At 49.2% G+C, this 16,749-nt stretch overlaps 1 protein-coding gene across 9 annotated transcripts in view; it reads right to left on the reverse strand.

Annotated features, from left to right (window-relative positions):
* CPNE1 (copine 1) overlaps positions 1 to 16,749 on the reverse strand; it is a 90,323-nt gene that overhangs the window by 15,998 nt on the left and 57,576 nt on the right. For all 9 annotated transcript variants that reach the window (XM_050918622.1, XM_050918623.1, XM_050918616.1 and 6 more), the window contains 3 exons: positions 16,493 to 16,564; positions 1,766 to 1,849; positions 451 to 540 (listed from right to left, as the gene is read on the reverse strand). In XM_050918622.1, coding sequence (XP_050774579.1) covers positions 451 to 540; positions 1,766 to 1,849; positions 16,493 to 16,564 — 246 coding nt within the window. The remainder of the gene's footprint in view (positions 1 to 450; positions 541 to 1,765; positions 1,850 to 16,492; positions 16,565 to 16,749) is intronic.

Below are 16,749 nucleotides of genomic sequence, written 5' to 3' on the forward strand. Positions count from 1 at the left end.
TCAAGGAGTTAGAACCTAGACCCAAAACCAGACCCTTTTGAAGGAAAAGCCTCTGCTCAAGCTGGCAATAGGGAAAGCGTCCCCGCTAATATGAATGGATGTGACCAAAGATGGCACTGAGGTTTACATTGTACCATCGCTTTCCTCAGCACCATCTATTTGGTTCAGCCTCTCAGCTACGTTCCAGACAGTGACTGAAAGTCTGGTAATTGTCTATGGAGACCTATTTTAAATTTGACATGTGCTATTTCATTCACATAGATTTTGCATTTAATAAAAATGATCTCTTATTTGCTAATATTGAAATTTTTAAACAACTTTTCTAGATAAGCAAAGATTGAACAGCCTGATAACCACATAGTTAGTTAATGTCAAGCCAGAGGCCGTGACTTACAATTGCAAGGAATAAGAAAGAGAATCTAATCACTTAAGCATTTCCAAAGATCTTACCTTGATTGGTTTATTGAAGTCCCCTCCACAGAACGTTTGCAAGGGAACACTAAACTTCCTCCAACATGGATTTAAATTGTTCTTAATCACCTGCAAGATAGCAGATACAATAAATAATCTTGCATGAGGGATGCCAATGCAAATTTTTAAGAGCTTTAACATTGTCAAAATCAAGAGTTCTGCACCATGCTGAGGATCTGGAGGCATGGTGTTTCAGACTATGTCTACTCTACAGAGCCTATGCAGGCAGTGCTTTGTCCATACAGTCCCCTACAGTCGACATAGCTTATAATGACCTAAGGAGTTTTTCTGCTGGTATAGGAATACCACCTCCCTGAACAACATTAGTTATGTGGACAGAAGCACTGTTCTGTTGACGGACCTGCATCTACGCTGAGGGGTTTGCCAGCAGAGCTACGTGGGTCGGAGATGTGGGGGATTTTCACACCCCTGACTGACACAGCTATGTTGATATCAATTTTAAGTGTAGATCAAGCCTCAGGCTGCGAACCTCTCAGATTTTGCATGCTAAGAACATGTCTACACAACAAATACTACAGTAGCACAGCTGTGGCTACAAGGCTGTAGGCAGATGCTTACTACAGCAACAGAAGGGGTTTTTCCATCACTGTAGTAAATCTACCCCCTCAAGAGGCAGTAGCTACAGTGGGGATTAGGTCAACCTAACTATGTTGCATGGGTCATGAGATTTTTCACAGCCCTGAGTGACGTAGCTAAGGTGGCCTAAATTTTAAGTGCAGACTAAATATATTCAGGGTTGGGCCTGATTAATCCCTGGAGGAGAAATCCTGTAAAACATAGGTAATGCAAAAGGAGCTCACAGCTCAGTAGGGGCCACTCTTTCCCCTAGGTCAGGACTGAACCAATGCTCCAACACCATTAAGGGACACTGCATTTTTTTTTTCAGATTAAACATTAAAAAGGGTCCTAACATATGGCCATTAAGGAGTCTCTACTCTTGTTAAAGTGCCATAGGTCCTAACTCTAGTATGCTGTCAAAAATCCCAGTGTGGCTAACTACATTCTGTCTACTCTTATGAGTTAGCTTGGAAAATACTTTGGAATCCTTTGAAATGAATCACACTTAACGAAGTACCAGTTAGCATTAGTGGCGCAAGAGTTCAGTAGACACTAAAACTAGTTTCTGTGAAATCACAGCTATAGTCTATTCCCCACAGCACAATATGTTCTCCCTTTTCAGGTAATGAATCATAGAATCATAGATTATTAGGGTTGGAAGGGACCTCAGCAGAATCTAATGCCAGAACAGTTTGTGTCAGTGTGGAAACCCTACCTCTGATCTGTAGATCAGCTGCCATTTTCCACCATCACTCGGCTTGTAAAATTCCAGAAACGGATCTGATTTGCCCAAAAAATCCTGTAAAAATAAAAAATAAGAGTAATCAACCCCCCATGTTTTACCCAAATAAATACCAAAACACTTAGCAGTGGATATTTGGGGTAAGGAGTATGTCATGTTTGGGGATGGGAATGATGGAAGGCAGGCATCCCCAGTGGGACAGAAAGCACAGAGAAGTTTGTGTGACAGTGCACATATTACAATGGCACATGTGCATCGCTATAGCTATGGTTGCATTGTGAGAGCTGTTTAAAGGGTCAACCTTCCTAAGTCCTTTAAAATCGACATGCTTAGGCAGATTTGTTGAAATCTGGTGTGCCTCATGGGAGTATGGGGTAGTCTTAGTTATACACATATGGGGTCACTTGATCAAGGGGTTTCCAGGTTACAGGCCCCCACAAAAAACAAGTTTCCTTCTGCTGCCTTGTACTGTTAAACTGAGAAACTAATGACTAGATGAAACAGAGCCCTCTTTGCTGTGAACTCATGCTGCATTAACATAACTAAATAGTTATCACAGCCCTTCTTTATGACAAAAGGAGTTCTGCACTCAGGGGCTTGAGGATGCTGCAATGTGAGAGTTGTATTTTGGAGGGAATGTAATCCACGTCTTTGTGGGGAAAAGGAGGGGATTACAAGTGTAAATGCCTGGGGGGGATATTAGGGGACAGAGAAGTGGGGAAATGGAGAGAGGGGGATTTTGGACTGCAGTGAGGAGGGAGGGGGATAAATAAGGATGGATGATAGGTGAGGCAAGAGAGGCTGGGGACTCAGATGTGGGATGCATGGTTCCCCAAGCTCTGCCAGCACACCCCCACCTCATGTACTCCACAGCTCTGCCAGTGCACCCAATCCTGCACCTGAAACCGCCCCGCACCCTCCAGCACTGCACCCACATCCTGCATCTCAATCCCCCCAGCCCCAATCACAAGAACATAAGAACGGCCATACTGGGTCAGACCAAAGGTCCATCTAGCCCAGTAGCCTATTTACCGACAGTGGCCAATGCCAGGTGCCTCAGAGAGAGTGAACCTAACAGGTAATGATCAAGTGATCTCTTCCCTGCCATCCATCTCCACCCTCTGACAAACAGAGGCTAGGGACACCATTCCTTACCTATCCTGGCTAATAGCCATTAACAGACTCAACCTCCATGAATATATCCAGTTCTCTTTTAAACACTGTTATAGTCCTAGCCTTCACAACCTCCTCAGGTAAGGAGTTCCACAAGTTGACTGTGCACTGTGTGAAGAACTTAATTTTATTTGTTTAAAACCTGCTGCCCATTAATTTCATTTGGTGGCCCCTAGTTCTTGTATTACGAGAATAAGTAAATAACTTTTCCTTATCTACTTTCTCCACATCACTCATGATTTTATATACCTCGATCACATCCCCACTTAGTCTCCTCTTTTCCAAGATGAAAAGTCCTAGCCTCTTTAATCTCTCCTCACGTGGGACCTGTTCCAAACCCCTAATCATTTTAGTTGCCCTTCTCTGAACCTTTTCTAGTGCCAGTATATCTTTTTTGAGATGAGGAGACCACATTTGTATGCAATATTCAAGATGTGGGCGTATCATCGATTTATATAAGGGCAATAATATATTCTCCATCTTCTCTATCCTCTTTTTAATGATTCCTAACATCCTGTTTGCTTTTTTGACCGCCCCTGCACACTGTGTGGACATCTTCAGAGAACTATCCACAATGACTCCGAGGTCTTTTTCCTGATTTGTTGTAGCTAAATTAGCCCCCATCATATTGTATGTATAGTTGAGGTTATTTTTTCCAACGTGCATTACTTTACATTTATCCACATTAAATTTCATTTGCCATTTTGTTGCCCAATCACTTAGTTTTGTAAGACCTTTTTGAAGTTCTTCACAGTATGCTTTGGTCTTAACTACCTTGAGCAGTTTAATATCACCTGCAAACTTTGCCACCTCACTTTTTACCCCTTTCTCCAGATCATTTATGAATAAGTTGAATAGGATTGGTCCTAGGACTGACCCCCGGGGAACAAAAAAGGTTACCCACCTTTAAGTAACTGTTGTTCTTCGAGATGTGTTGTTCATGTCCATTCAAAGTAGGTGTGCGCACGCCGCGTGCACGCCAGCCAGAGATTTTCCCCTTGCAGCGCCCGTAGAGTCGGCCCTGGTGCGCCCTGGAGTGGTGCCACTACAGCACACTATAAAGGGGCCCGCTGACCCTCCACCTCTCAGTTATTCTTGCCGGCACTCCGACAGAGGGGCAGGAGGGTGGGTATTGGAATGGACATGAAAACCACATCTCAATGAACAACAGTTACTAAAAGGTGGTAACCGTTTTTTCTTCTTCAAGTGGTTGTTCATGTTCATTCAAAACAGGTGACTCAAAGGCCTAACCTTAGGTGGTGGGGTCGGAGGTCACTGCCGACTGAAGCACTGTACGACCGAAGGTGGCATCATCCCTAGCCTGGTGCGTGATAGCATAGTGTGACATGAACGTGTGGATGGAGGACCACATGGGAGTTCTACAAATCTCCTGAGTCGGGATCTGAGCCAGGAACGCCACGGAGGAGGCCCATGCCCTGGTAGAGTGGGCCGTAACCAGAGGGCTAGGGGCTGTATCTATACGATAGCACTCCTGTATGCAGGCCGCGATCCAGGAAGAGATCCTCTGAGAGGAGACCGAGAGCCCCTTCATTCTATCCGCCACCGCGATGAAGAGCTGGGTCAACCATCTAAACGGCTTTGTCCGTTCAACATAAAAGGCTAGGGCCCTGTGGACATCCAGGGAATGCAGCCTCTGCTCCTTACTGGAAGAGTGTGGCTTTGGATAAAACACCGGTAGGAAAATATCTTGTCCCATGTGGAATTGGGAGATGACCTTGGGGAGGAAAGACGGGTGAGGTCTAAGTTGGACCTTGTCCTTACAGAAGACAGTGTATGGGGGTTCGGATGTCAGCGTCCTGAGCTCTGATACCCTCCTGGCCGAGGTGATCGCTACAAGGAAAGCGACCTTGTATGACAGGTACAGCAGAGACATGAAGCCAGGGGCTCGAAGGGAGGCCCCATGAGGGCGGAGAGGACCAGGCTGAGGTCCCAGGTAGGAGCTGGTTGACGGACATACAGAAACAGCCTGTTCATGCCCTCGAGGAAACGACCAACCAGCGGGTTTGCGAACACCGAGGTGCCCCTCTCTCCCACGTGGAAAGCCGAAATGGCTGCTAAGTGAACTCGAATCGAGGAGAGAGAAAGGCCCAACTGTCTCAGGTGGAGCGGATAGTCTAAGATAACGGGAATCGGGGCCCGCAACATCTCCTGCCCTTGCTGACCAGACCAGATGGAGAAGCGTTTCCATTTGGTCAGGTAGGTGGCCCTGGTCGAAGGTTTCCTACTACCGAGCAGCACTTGTCTGACCTGTTGGGAGCATTGCATCTCCACCGAGTTCAACCTTGGAGCATCCAGGCAGTGAGGTGGAGTGATTGCAAGTTTGGGTGGCGGAGGCAGCCCTGGTCCTGTGTGATCAGGTCCGGTAGCAGGGGCAGCATCAGGGGCGCTCGGGTGGACATGTGCAGGAGCGACGTGTACCAATATTGGCACGGCCACGCCGGTGCTATCAGGATTACATGGGCATGATCCCTGCAGATCTTGAGAATTACCCTATGTATCAAGGGAATTGGAGGAAAGGCGTAGAGCAGCGCTTCCCTCCATTACAGGAGGAAGGCGTCCGACAGATACCCCGGGCTGTGGCCCCAGAGGAGCAAAACCTCCAACACTTCCTGTTTTCCTTTGAAGCAAACAGGTCTAACTGGGGACGACCCCAGAGCCGGAAGATTGAGCGCACTATGTCCCGACGAAGGGACCACTTGTGACCCCGGAAAGAGCGGCTGAGGGCATCCGCCAGGCCGTTCTGTTCCCCCAGGAGGTAGAACGCCATCAGCTGGGTAGCATTCTGAACGCAAAAGTCCCACAGCATGAGGGCTTCCCTGCACAGGGGAGAAGAGCGTGCACCCCCGTTTGTTGATACAGAAGACCGCTGACGTGTTGTCCATGAGGACTGAAACATCTGCCAGTCAGATGAGATTGGAAGGTAAGACAAGCCAGGCAAACAGCTCTCAGCTCCCTGATGTTGATATGTAACTTGAGGTTCTCCTGAGACCACAAGCCCTGTGTCCTGAGATCCCTCAAGTGCGCTCCCCATCCCCAATCCGAGGCATCTGTCACCAGGGAGAGGGAGGGTTGAGGAGTGGCGAAGGGAACACCCAAGCACACCTTCTGTGGGTCAAGCCACCATCGGAGAGAGCTCAGCACCACCTTGGAAAGAGTCACCACTGAGTCCAGGGGATCCCTGGCTGGGCGGTATACCGTAGCCAACCAGGATTGCAGTGGGTGAAGCCGGAGTCTGGCATGGCTCACCACATAGGTGCACGCCACCATGTGGCCCTACAGCTTGAGGCAGTTTCTTGCTGTGGTGGTCGGGGCGCGTTGCAGACGGAGAATGATTTCAGACATAGACCAGAACCTGGACTCCAGAAGATATGCTCTGGAATGGGTTAAGTCCAGAACTGCCCCTATAAATTCTATCCTTTGGGTAGGAGACAGGGCGGACTTGGCCTCGTTTAAGAGGAGGCCGAGCTTGAGGAAGGTTCACTTGAGGAAAAGCACCTGAGCCTCCTCCTGCTCCCTTTATAAGCCAATCGTCCAAGTAGGGGAATACCTGGATACTCCACCTGCGCAGAAAGGCCGCCACGACTGCCATGCACTTCGTGAAGACCCTTGGTGCCGCTGATAGGCCAAACGGGAGCACTGTGAACTACAGATGGGCGTCGGCCATGACAAACCTGAGGTACCAATGGTGTCGGGGGATTATGGAAATAGGGAAATATGCGTCCTTTAAGTCAAGGGCGGCATACCAATCTCCTGGATCCAAGGAGGGAATGATCGAAGACAGGGAGACCATGCGGAACTTGAGCTTTTTCACAAACTTGTTCAGCCGCTGCAAGTCCAGGATGGGTCTGAGGCCCCTTTTTGCCTTCAGTATTAGAAAATACCAGGAGTAGAAGCCTCTGCCCCTGAGCTCCTGAGGAACTTCCTCCACCACCTCCGCTGTGAGGAGGGACCACACTTCCTGAATTAGAAGTTGCTCATGAGAGGGGTCCCTGAAGAGGGACGGGGAGGGAGGCTGGTGGGGCAGGAGGGACGAGAACTGGATAGACTATCCACTCTCTACTGTGTGAAGCACCCAATTGTCCGATGTGATTCGGGACCAGGCACAGTAGAAGGGGGACAGACATGACTCAAAGGTAGGGAAAGAAGGATCCGGAGTCCTGATCAGTAGGCTGTCCTCGACCGTACCATCAAATAGGGGGCCTAGGCCCCGACGTCAGTCTCGGTTGGCCGGATGCCTGGCCAGAGGGGTGGCGTTGGTGGCGCCTCCTGCCGTTCCTGCCCCGTCTGCGCCCAACGTCTGAACGATTCTGAGGCTGGTAAAGGCGCGGGGCCACTTGCTGCCTAAACTGCCTACGTTGGGTTGCCAGAGTATGCAGGCCCAGCGAGCGAAGCGTAGCCCTCGAGTCCTTTAGGCTATGCAGACGCTTGTCCGTTTTGTCCGAAAACGGCTTCTGCCCTTCGAAGGGGAGGTCCTGGATAGTCTGCTGGACCTCACTGGGAAGGCCCGAGACCTGGAGCCAGGCTCCTCGCCTCATGACCAGGCCTGTTGCCATGGAGCATGAAGCCGAGTCTGCTGCATCCAGGGCAGCCTGAAGAGAAGCTCGGGAGATGAGCTTTCCCTCTTCCACCAAGGCCGAAAACTCTGCCCTCTAATCCTGGGGAAGGAGCTCAGTAAACTTCGACATGGCTGAACATGTGTTATGACCATATCAGCTTACGACAGCCTGTTGGTTGGCTATTCATAGTTGAAGGCCTGCCGTGGAGTACACCTTTCTACCAAAGAGGTCGAGCCTTTTGGCGTCCCTGTTCTTTGGCGTCAACCCTTGAAACCCCTGACGCTCCCTTTGGTTGGCTGCGTCTACCACCAGGGAGTCTGGGGAAGGGTGGGTGTTCAAATGCTCATGGCCCTTAGAGGGCACAAAATAACGCCTCTCTGTTTCCTTGGCAGTACGGGCCAATGAGGCTGGCGTTTGCCATAAGGTGCGGGATGTGTCCTCTATGGTCTTGATCAACGGTATGGCCACCCTGGATGATCCCGATGGAGCCAGGATGTCCATTACTAGACCTACATCCATTTCAATTTCCTTAGCCTGGATTGTGAGGCTCTGAGCTGCTCACCTGAGCAGTTGCTGAAGAATCCTAGTGTCTTCCAGGGCCGGTGCCATGGCCGCGCCCACAACCGCCTCACCCGGGGAAGAAGAGGAGGAAATCACTTGAATCGGCCCGTCCTCTGGCGCTTCCAGCCCTTCGGGGTCCGGTGGCACACGGTACCGAGGTTGCGGGGCCAGTGCCAGTTCCAAATACTGCACCGCGGCCAGTACCGGGGTCGCCAATGAACGGCTTGGCATGTCTGGCGGCACCTGTTGAGCCCGAACCGTGGTCGCCACCAGTGCTGATGCCCGGCTAGGGGGTGCTGAACTTAGATGTGGCACACCTATGCCCAGTGATGGTGCCGGTGGAGGAGGCAACTGCGCCGGTGGAGGAGGCAACTGTGTCGGGGCCGTCGATGCCGAGGAGACCGAGGCTGACCTGGAGCGAGGACCAAACGCCTGGCCCACCAACTGGTGGTAGGCCCAGGGGGTCCAACACAGCCACTGGGAGGGCGGTTGCCATTGCTGCTCCACTGTGGTGGATATCGCTGGCGGCTCACCCCTGAAATCGACCTCCTGCTCTGCGACCGGCTGGAGTGGTAGGAATTCGCCTCTGAGTCTGAGGTCTCTGAATAAGAGGACCTGGGGGGAGCGGCACCTGTCGTCACCGGAGAGCGGCGTGGAGCCTGGGAGCTGTCTCTCTGGTCCGGTGCTGCCCAGGTGGCGCAGGACAGAGAGGGAGGCGACAGCATGACTGGTTTGCCCCTAGACTGTACTGGGGGATGAGCTCTGGCCAGCAACTCCCTGCCACGATGCGGGGAGGCCGGTACCGGGAGTCTCAGCAGGTCTGAGGCCGCCTCGAATGCCTCCGGTGTTAAGGGTGGATGCACGTCTCTGCTAAGGCCAGGGGATGTTGGTCGCTCTGGACTCGACCGCCCTCTCTCCGGTGCAGGAGTCGATGGAGCAGCTGGGGGCTGTAGCCCAGTCTGTCCACTTGTACCGGCGGACGGCGTCGGCCTGTGGAGATCCTGGTGGGGCGATCATTCCTTCACCAACCTCTTCTTCTTAGCGGGCACCAGGGAGGGCGAGCGGTGCCGCATTGAGGCCAACTTCTTATGACCCGACTCCCTTCGGTGCCGGGTTTTGGAGGATTTGGGCTGGGCCCTAAGTCCTGATACTGGTGCCGGGACGCTCCGCACTGACAACGACGTGCTGGGCACATCGGCCGGCTCCGGGTCCGAAGGTGGCCGCATGGCAGCCTCCATCAGAAGAACTCTAAGTCTTTGTGCTCTGTCTTTGAGAGTTCTGGGACGGAAACCGCTGCAAATAGTGCACCGGTCCCTTTGATGGCTCTCCCCAAGGCACCTCAAACAAGCAGAGTGCGGGTCACTCCTTGGCATGAACTTTCTGCAGTTCTTGCAGAGTTTAAACCCGGGAGATTCGGGCATGCCCCGGTGGGGTTACAAGTAGGTGTTGACCCCCCGACAGCAAAGAACTATATACAACTAATCTAGATAGACATACACAAAGTTTATGAACGCTGCTAAACTTGCTATCAGCAAGCGAAGTTCCAGCTAGCCATCACCAGCGGTAAGAAGGAACTGAGGGGGTGGAGGGTCGGCAGGCCCCTTTATAGGGCGCCATAGTGACGCCACTCCAGGGAGCGCCAGGGCCGACCCTATGGGCGCTGCTAGGGGAAAATCTTCCGGCTGGCGTGCACGCGGCGTGCGCACACCTACTTTGAATGGACATGAACAATCACTCAAAGAAGAACCACTAGTTACCCCTCTCTATTCTGAGAATTTACCATTTATTCCTACCCTTTGTTCCCAGTCTCTTAACCAGTTCTCAATCCATGAAAGGACCTTCCCTTTTATCTCATGACAACGCAATTTACATAAGAGCCTTTGGTGAGGGACCTTGTCAAAGGCTTTCTGGAAATCTAAGTATACTATGTCCACTGGATCCCCCTTGTCTGCATGTTTGTTGGCCCCATCAAAGAACTCTAACAGAGTAGTAAGACACAATTTCCCTTTAGAAATTTGCCCAACAATTTATGCCCAGCAATTTATGTTCTTCTAGGTGTCTGACAATTTTATTGTTTACTATTGTTTCAACTAATTTGCCAGGTACCGACGTTAGACTTACCGGTCTCTAACTGCTGGGATCACCTCTAGAGCCCTTAATATTGGTGTTACATTAGCTATCTTCCAATCATTGGGTACAGAAGCCAATTTAAAGGACAGGTTACAAACCATAGTTAATAGTTCCGCAACTTCCATTTGAGTTCTCTCAGAACTCTTGGGTGACTTGTTAATGTTAAGTTTATCAATTAATTCCAGAACCTCCTCTAGTGACACTTCAATCTGTGACAGTTCCTCAGATTTGTCACCTACAAAAGCCGACTCAGGTTTGGGAATCTCCCTAACATCCTTAACTGCGAAGACTGAAGCAAAGAATCCATTGAGTTTCTCCGCAATGACTTCATCGTCTTTAAGCGCTCCTTTTGTATCTCAATCTTCCAGGGGCCCCACTGGCTGTTTAGCAAGCTTCTTGCTTCTGATGTACTTAAAAACTGTTTTGTTATTACCTTTTGAGTTTTTGGCTAGCCGTTCTTCAAACTCCTCTTTGGCTTTTCCTATTACATTTTTACATTTAATTTGGCAGTGTTTATGCTCCTTTCTATTTACCTCACTAGGATTTGACTTCCACTTTTTAAAAGATGCCTTTTTATCTCTCACTGCTTCTTTTACATGGTTGTTAAGCCACGGTGGCTCTTTTTTAGTTCTTTTACTGTGTTTCTTAATTTGGGGTATACATTGAAGTTGGGCCTCCATTATGGCGTCTTTAAAAAACGTCCATGCAGCTTGCAGGGATTTCACTTTAGTCACTGTACCTTTTAATTTCTGCTTAACTAACCTCTTCATTTTGGCATAGTTCCCCTTTTTGAAATTAAATGCCACAGTGATGGGCCGTTGAGATGTTCTTCCCACTACAGAGATGTTAAATGTTATTATATTATGGTCACTATTTCCAAGCAGTCCTGTTATAGTTACCTCTTGGACCAGCTCCTGCGCTCCACTCAGGACTAAATCAAGAGTTGCCTCTCCCCTTGTGGGTTCCCGTACCAGCTGCTCCAAGAAGCAGTCACTTAAAGTATTGAGAAATTTTGCCTCTGCATTTCATCCTGAGGTGACATGTTCCCAGTCAATTGGGGATAACTGAAATCCCCCACTATTATTGAATTCTTAATTTTGATAGCCTCTTTAATTACCCTTAGCATTTCATCATTACCATCACTGTCCTGGTCAGGTGGTCCATAATAGATCCCTACTGTTATATTCTTATTAGAGCATGGAATTACTATTCATAGAGATTCTATGGAACATGTGGATTCACTTAAGATTTTTACTTCATTTGAATCTACATTTTCTTTCACATATAGTGCCACCCTCCCCCCAGCATGACCTGTTCTGTCCTTCCGATATAGTTTGTACCCCAGAACGATTGTGTCCCATTGATTGTCCTCAGTCCACCAGGTTTCTGTGATGCCTATTATATCAATATCCTCCTTTATCACAAGTAACTCTAGTTCACCCATCTTATTATTTAGACTTCTAGCATTTGTGTACAAGCACTTTAAAAACTTGTCACGATTTGTCTGCCCTTTTCTGATGTGTCCAATTCTTTATGTGAATGTTTCTTGTCTGATCTGGCCCTTACGTTATCCTCTTCCATCCTCTGCTCCTGCCTATAATCTAGAGAATCTCTATCAATAGACTCTCCTCTAAGAGAAGTCTCTGTCTGATCCACATGCTCCTCTGCAGCAATCAGCTTTCCCCCATCTCCTAGTTTAAAAGCTGCTCTGCAACCTTTTTAATGTTAAGTGCCAGCAATCTGGTTCCACTTTAGTTTAGGTGGAGCCCATCTCTCCTGTATAGGCTCCCCCCATCTCAAAAGTTTCCCCAGTTCCAAATGAATCTAAACCCCTCCTCTCTACACCATCACCTCATCCAAGCATTGAGACGCTGAAGCTCTGCCTGCCTACCTGGCCCTGCATGTGGAACTGGGAGCATTTCTGAGAATGCCATCCATAGAGGTCCTGGATTTCAGTCTTTTCCCTAGCAGCCTAAATTTGGCCTCCAGCACTCCTAGTGCACCCCAATCCCCATGCATTCCACAGCTCTGCCAGGATACCCCAACCCCCCTGCACCTCAACCTGCTTGCACCCCAGAGCTCTGTCAGTTCACCCCAACTGCACCTTCCAGCTCTGCAGTACACCCCACCCCTCCTGCACCTCATAGAATCATAAAATATCAGGGTTGGAAGGGACCTCAGGAGGTCATCTAGTCCAACCCCCTGCTCAAAGCAGGACCAATCCCCACATTTTTGCCCTAAATCCCTAAATGGCCCCCTCAAGGATTGAACTCACAACCTTGGGTGTAGCAGGCCAATGCCCAAACCACTGAGCTATCCCTCCCCCACTCCAGGTTCCAGCCCAGGGCCCTGTGGACTGCAGCTGTCTAGAGTGCCTCCTGGTACAGTTGCACAACAGCTGCAACTCCCTGTGCTACTTCCCCATGGCCTCCTTCCAACACCTTCTTTGTTCTCATCACCGGACCTTCCTCCTGATGTCTGATAATGGCTTGTACTTCTCAGTCCTCCGGCAGTACACCTACTCACTCTCAGCTTCTTGCATGCCTCTTGCTCCCAGTTCCTCGCACGCACTTCCTCTCCTCTGGCTCCCTGGCTCCCTCTGGCCAGACTAGAGTGAGACCTTTTATAGCATCAGAGGGGCCTTAATTAGAGTCAGGTGTTTAACAGCCTCATCTGACTCTTAGCAGATTAACTGGAGTCAGGTGTTCTCGTTAGCCTGGAGCAGTCCCTGCTCTGGTCACTCAGGGAACAGAAAACTGCTTATCTAGTGGCCAGTATATCTCCCTTCTACTACTCTGCTGTTCCCAACTGGCCTGGGTCTATCACATCACTTATTATTAAATTTTTATAAAACCATACAGACTGCACAACGTCACAATGGGATAATCACTGCCAATGTGACTATACAAAACCTGAGCTTGCAGATGAAGCGATTTAGATGACGGAGGTCAAGGATTGGTCAAAACCTGCCTTTTTTCTTAGGTATCAGTTCCTTGAGACGCCAGGGGGATGTGTTCTTCTGCTTCCTGTTGTAATAAGGAATTCACCTCTTGGGTTAGAATGCTGTTGTGAGAGTGGTCCCTGAAGATGAATTGGGGCAGGGGGGGGAGGGGGTTAGATGAGGTAGGTGTGATGAATTTGGTCATATAGCCATAGTAGATGACAGGCAGCACCCATTTGTCCATTGTTATTGCACTCCAAGTTTGGAAAAAAAGAGTGCTAAATGACCCCAAAGTGGGTAGGGGCCGTGAGGTGGTAGGCAAGGTAGTTGGCAGCTCTCTAGGTGGTAACAGAAATATGTCTTGGATGGAGGTTGCAGCTGTGAGATGGAAGCCTGTAAAGGGGGTCCCAGAAGGCATGATCTCTGGGTTTTCTGTCACTTCCTTGGTGGCTCATAAGGTCTCTGAGGACAGAACTAGGGAGACCTGTAGCATTGAGTAGGTGGCTGTAGTGCAATTTAAGCTTTGGGGCAGGAGTGTAGATGCCCAGAGAGCGACGGGTCACTCTGGAGTCCTTGAGGGTATGTGAGGAATTGTCTGTCTTTTAATTAAAGAGACAGGATTCATCAAAGGGAATGTCTTTGATAGTGTTTTATACCTCCATAGGAAAACCAGAAGTGTGGAGCCAAAACTCCCTATGCATAATTATGGCTATACCCATGGCCCTGGAGGAGCTATCTGTTGTGTCCAGCCTCAACTGGAGTGCTATTCTGGCCACCAGCTCCCCTTCCTCAATAAACACCTGAAAACGAGTCTGGTCCTGCTGTGGGAGGCTATCAGCAAATTCCTCAATTTTGCTGTAATTCAGGAAGTTGTATTTGGCTAGTAAAGTCTGATAGTTCAAAATCTGGAACTGGAGACTGGATGAGGAAAAGACCTTACATCCCCAAAGGTCCAAACACTTGCCCTCGCTGTCAGATGTTATAGAACGAGGATGCTGTTGGCTGGCTTGTTCAGTCACTGCTTGCACAACAATGGAGTTGGGGGGGGGGCGGAGTGAAAGAGGGTGCAAAGAGAGAAACTTGAACCCCTTAGCCAGAATGTACTTATGTCTTTCTGCCCCTTTGGGGGTATGCAAGCAGGTAGCCGGGGTATGCCATAATGTTCTGGCAGGCTCAAGAATGGCATCATTAAAAGCTGGTGCTTGTCACGGAGTTCCCAGGCAATACTCTGGAACTGCTCCCCACAAAGCCAGTCAGGACTTTGGGGAGCCTCCTCGCCCTTGGAGCAGACAGTCTACAGGGCAAGAAGCTCACACGACTTCACCTTCCTAGGTCTGACCTTGGTGCATTCAGCATCCTTTGCCCCTCCATGCACTTCCTACAACAAGTTTGCCCAGGTGGGGTCCTGGGGAAGCCAGAGGGTCCTGCACACACTCCACACTTCGCAGTCAGATGTGACTCTTAGCCAGCCAGTAAAACAGAGATTTATTAGATGACAGGAACACGGTCTAAAACAGAGCTTGTAGGTACAGAGAATGGGACCCCTCAGCCAGGTCCATTCTGGGGCCCAGCGAGCCAGATAACCCCATCTGCCCTCACTTCCTGTCCCCAGCCAGTTCCAAACTGAAAACCCCTCCAGCCTCTCCTTTCTGGCCTTTGTCTCTTTCCCGGGCCAGGAGGTCACCTGATCTCTTTGTTCCCCTTTAGGCATCCCCTTGCAGGGGGGAAGAGCCCCAGCCATTTGTTGCCAGGAGACAAGAGTGTCAGCCATTTATGCACACTGGAGACTTAAGAAATGCAGTATTCAGAGGAAACGTTAAGAACAGTCCCACTTCGTCACAGTGCTGAGGAGCAGAGGATATCCAGGAGTTTATACTGGGTGTCTTGGATTTCCTCCAGGGGAATAGAGAGTTCCCCTGTGACTCTGCGCAGTAGCTCTTGAGCTGTCTGAAGTCATCTGGAGGCAAAGGGGATGCTGTAGTCACTGCCTCATCTGGAAAAGAGGAGCGAAATCTTGCTGATTCCAGCAGCACCCTCAGAGTTAGGCTAAGGGATACCTCCTCCTCTAACAGATCCGAGTGCCTGTTAGAAGGGGCCCTCAATGGGGAGGCAGGTGAAAATTCCTTTCTGGATCAGGCTAGTTCTGAGGGAGGACATTGGGACCAGAGTCCGCAGTATGGCCCGGAGGTTGGATCCAGGGGATGTTGAGGTGATCCCCATGGCATAGGGTACTGGTGGCTCCACGGGCACCAAGACTGGGATGGCCTCCGTGAATGCACGTGCAATGCCAATAATCCCTCTCCAGTGTTCAATTTGTCAGAGGATGAGAAGGCAGAATCCAGTTTCATTGAAAGTACCACTGGAGCCAGTGGAAGAGGGTAGATCATCTGTGTGGAAGGTGAGGGGACCCACACTGAGGGCACATCACAGGAGGGAGAAATAGTCTCCCTAGAGGTAGAATGGTCTGAAAAATGGGGTGATCCCGGTTCTGCTAAAGCAAATATGTTAAGAGGGTCACACAGTTCCTGCTCTCCCTGGCGTCAGAGGTACCCTCTCTTTACTCAGTGCCTTGCATCCCGCATCTTATGGGACACCAAGGCTGTCGATACCAATGGACCAGCATTCGGAACCGCTGGATCCCCCTGCTTGTAGGGCTTCTTGTCATGTCGACCGGGTTCTGTGTGCACACATCTCCGTGGCTCAAACTCATGGAAGGAGTAGTCACATTTTTTGCTTTTGAGGAAGACTTAGTCCCATGCTTCCAAAGGATCAGTCAGGCTCACCCCAACATAGCATGAAAGGAGCAGTCTGGAAACATTAGAAGGAAGAAGGTGGATCACTATTTTGCATGATGATGGGCAGTATTGCATGTGGGGAGGACTCCAAAGTCTGGATAATTGGGGGAAGCTACAGTTAAGAATTCAAAACTCAACTCTGAACCTTTGGAAGTTCTCCAGTTGTAGTCCAATACATTTAATATTTAGCCTAAATCAACTTTCAATTCTATCTCAAGGATGTTTTTTCAGGTAAACTGCCCATTATCAAAGACATATCTCAATTAAATTACCTTGAATGAAAGGCAAGGCCAATCCCAAAAGTGCAGTTTGATAACTTCCTATCTGACATCACATTCAGAACATAAACATGTTTCCGGTTCAAGCATTTAGTAAATGTGAGTACTTCCTCTTCTACACTGTTCTCCCAATTAAAAAAAAAAAATTAGTGAACACACACACACAGCAAGTAGAATTGAATTCCATCTTATTGCAAGTCCTGATTATAGCTACAAAAACATGTGTAACTCCGTAAGTCAATTACCTTTTTGTCCAAGTTCTGTGCTTCAATCTCTAGACTGACAATTCTTGTGTCTTTAATCTCTTCTGCAGAAATCTGTGTCACAAGAATGAAAAGACAAATTAATTTCCAATGGAGCTTAGCAGACACTCAGGCATATGAAAGAGAGTTTGCTTCTGGTTGTAAATATGTTTTCTTGCGCTCACGCATACTCACACATGCAACAAGTAACACAATTTAACACTGCCAAAAAGCAGACAAACTTTGAAATTAATTTACCC

Source organism: Gopherus flavomarginatus, chromosome 11 (genome assembly GCF_025201925.1).
Source record: "Gopherus flavomarginatus isolate rGopFla2 chromosome 11, rGopFla2.mat.asm, whole genome shotgun sequence".
Lineage (NCBI taxonomy): Eukaryota > Metazoa > Chordata > Testudines > Testudinidae > Gopherus > Gopherus flavomarginatus.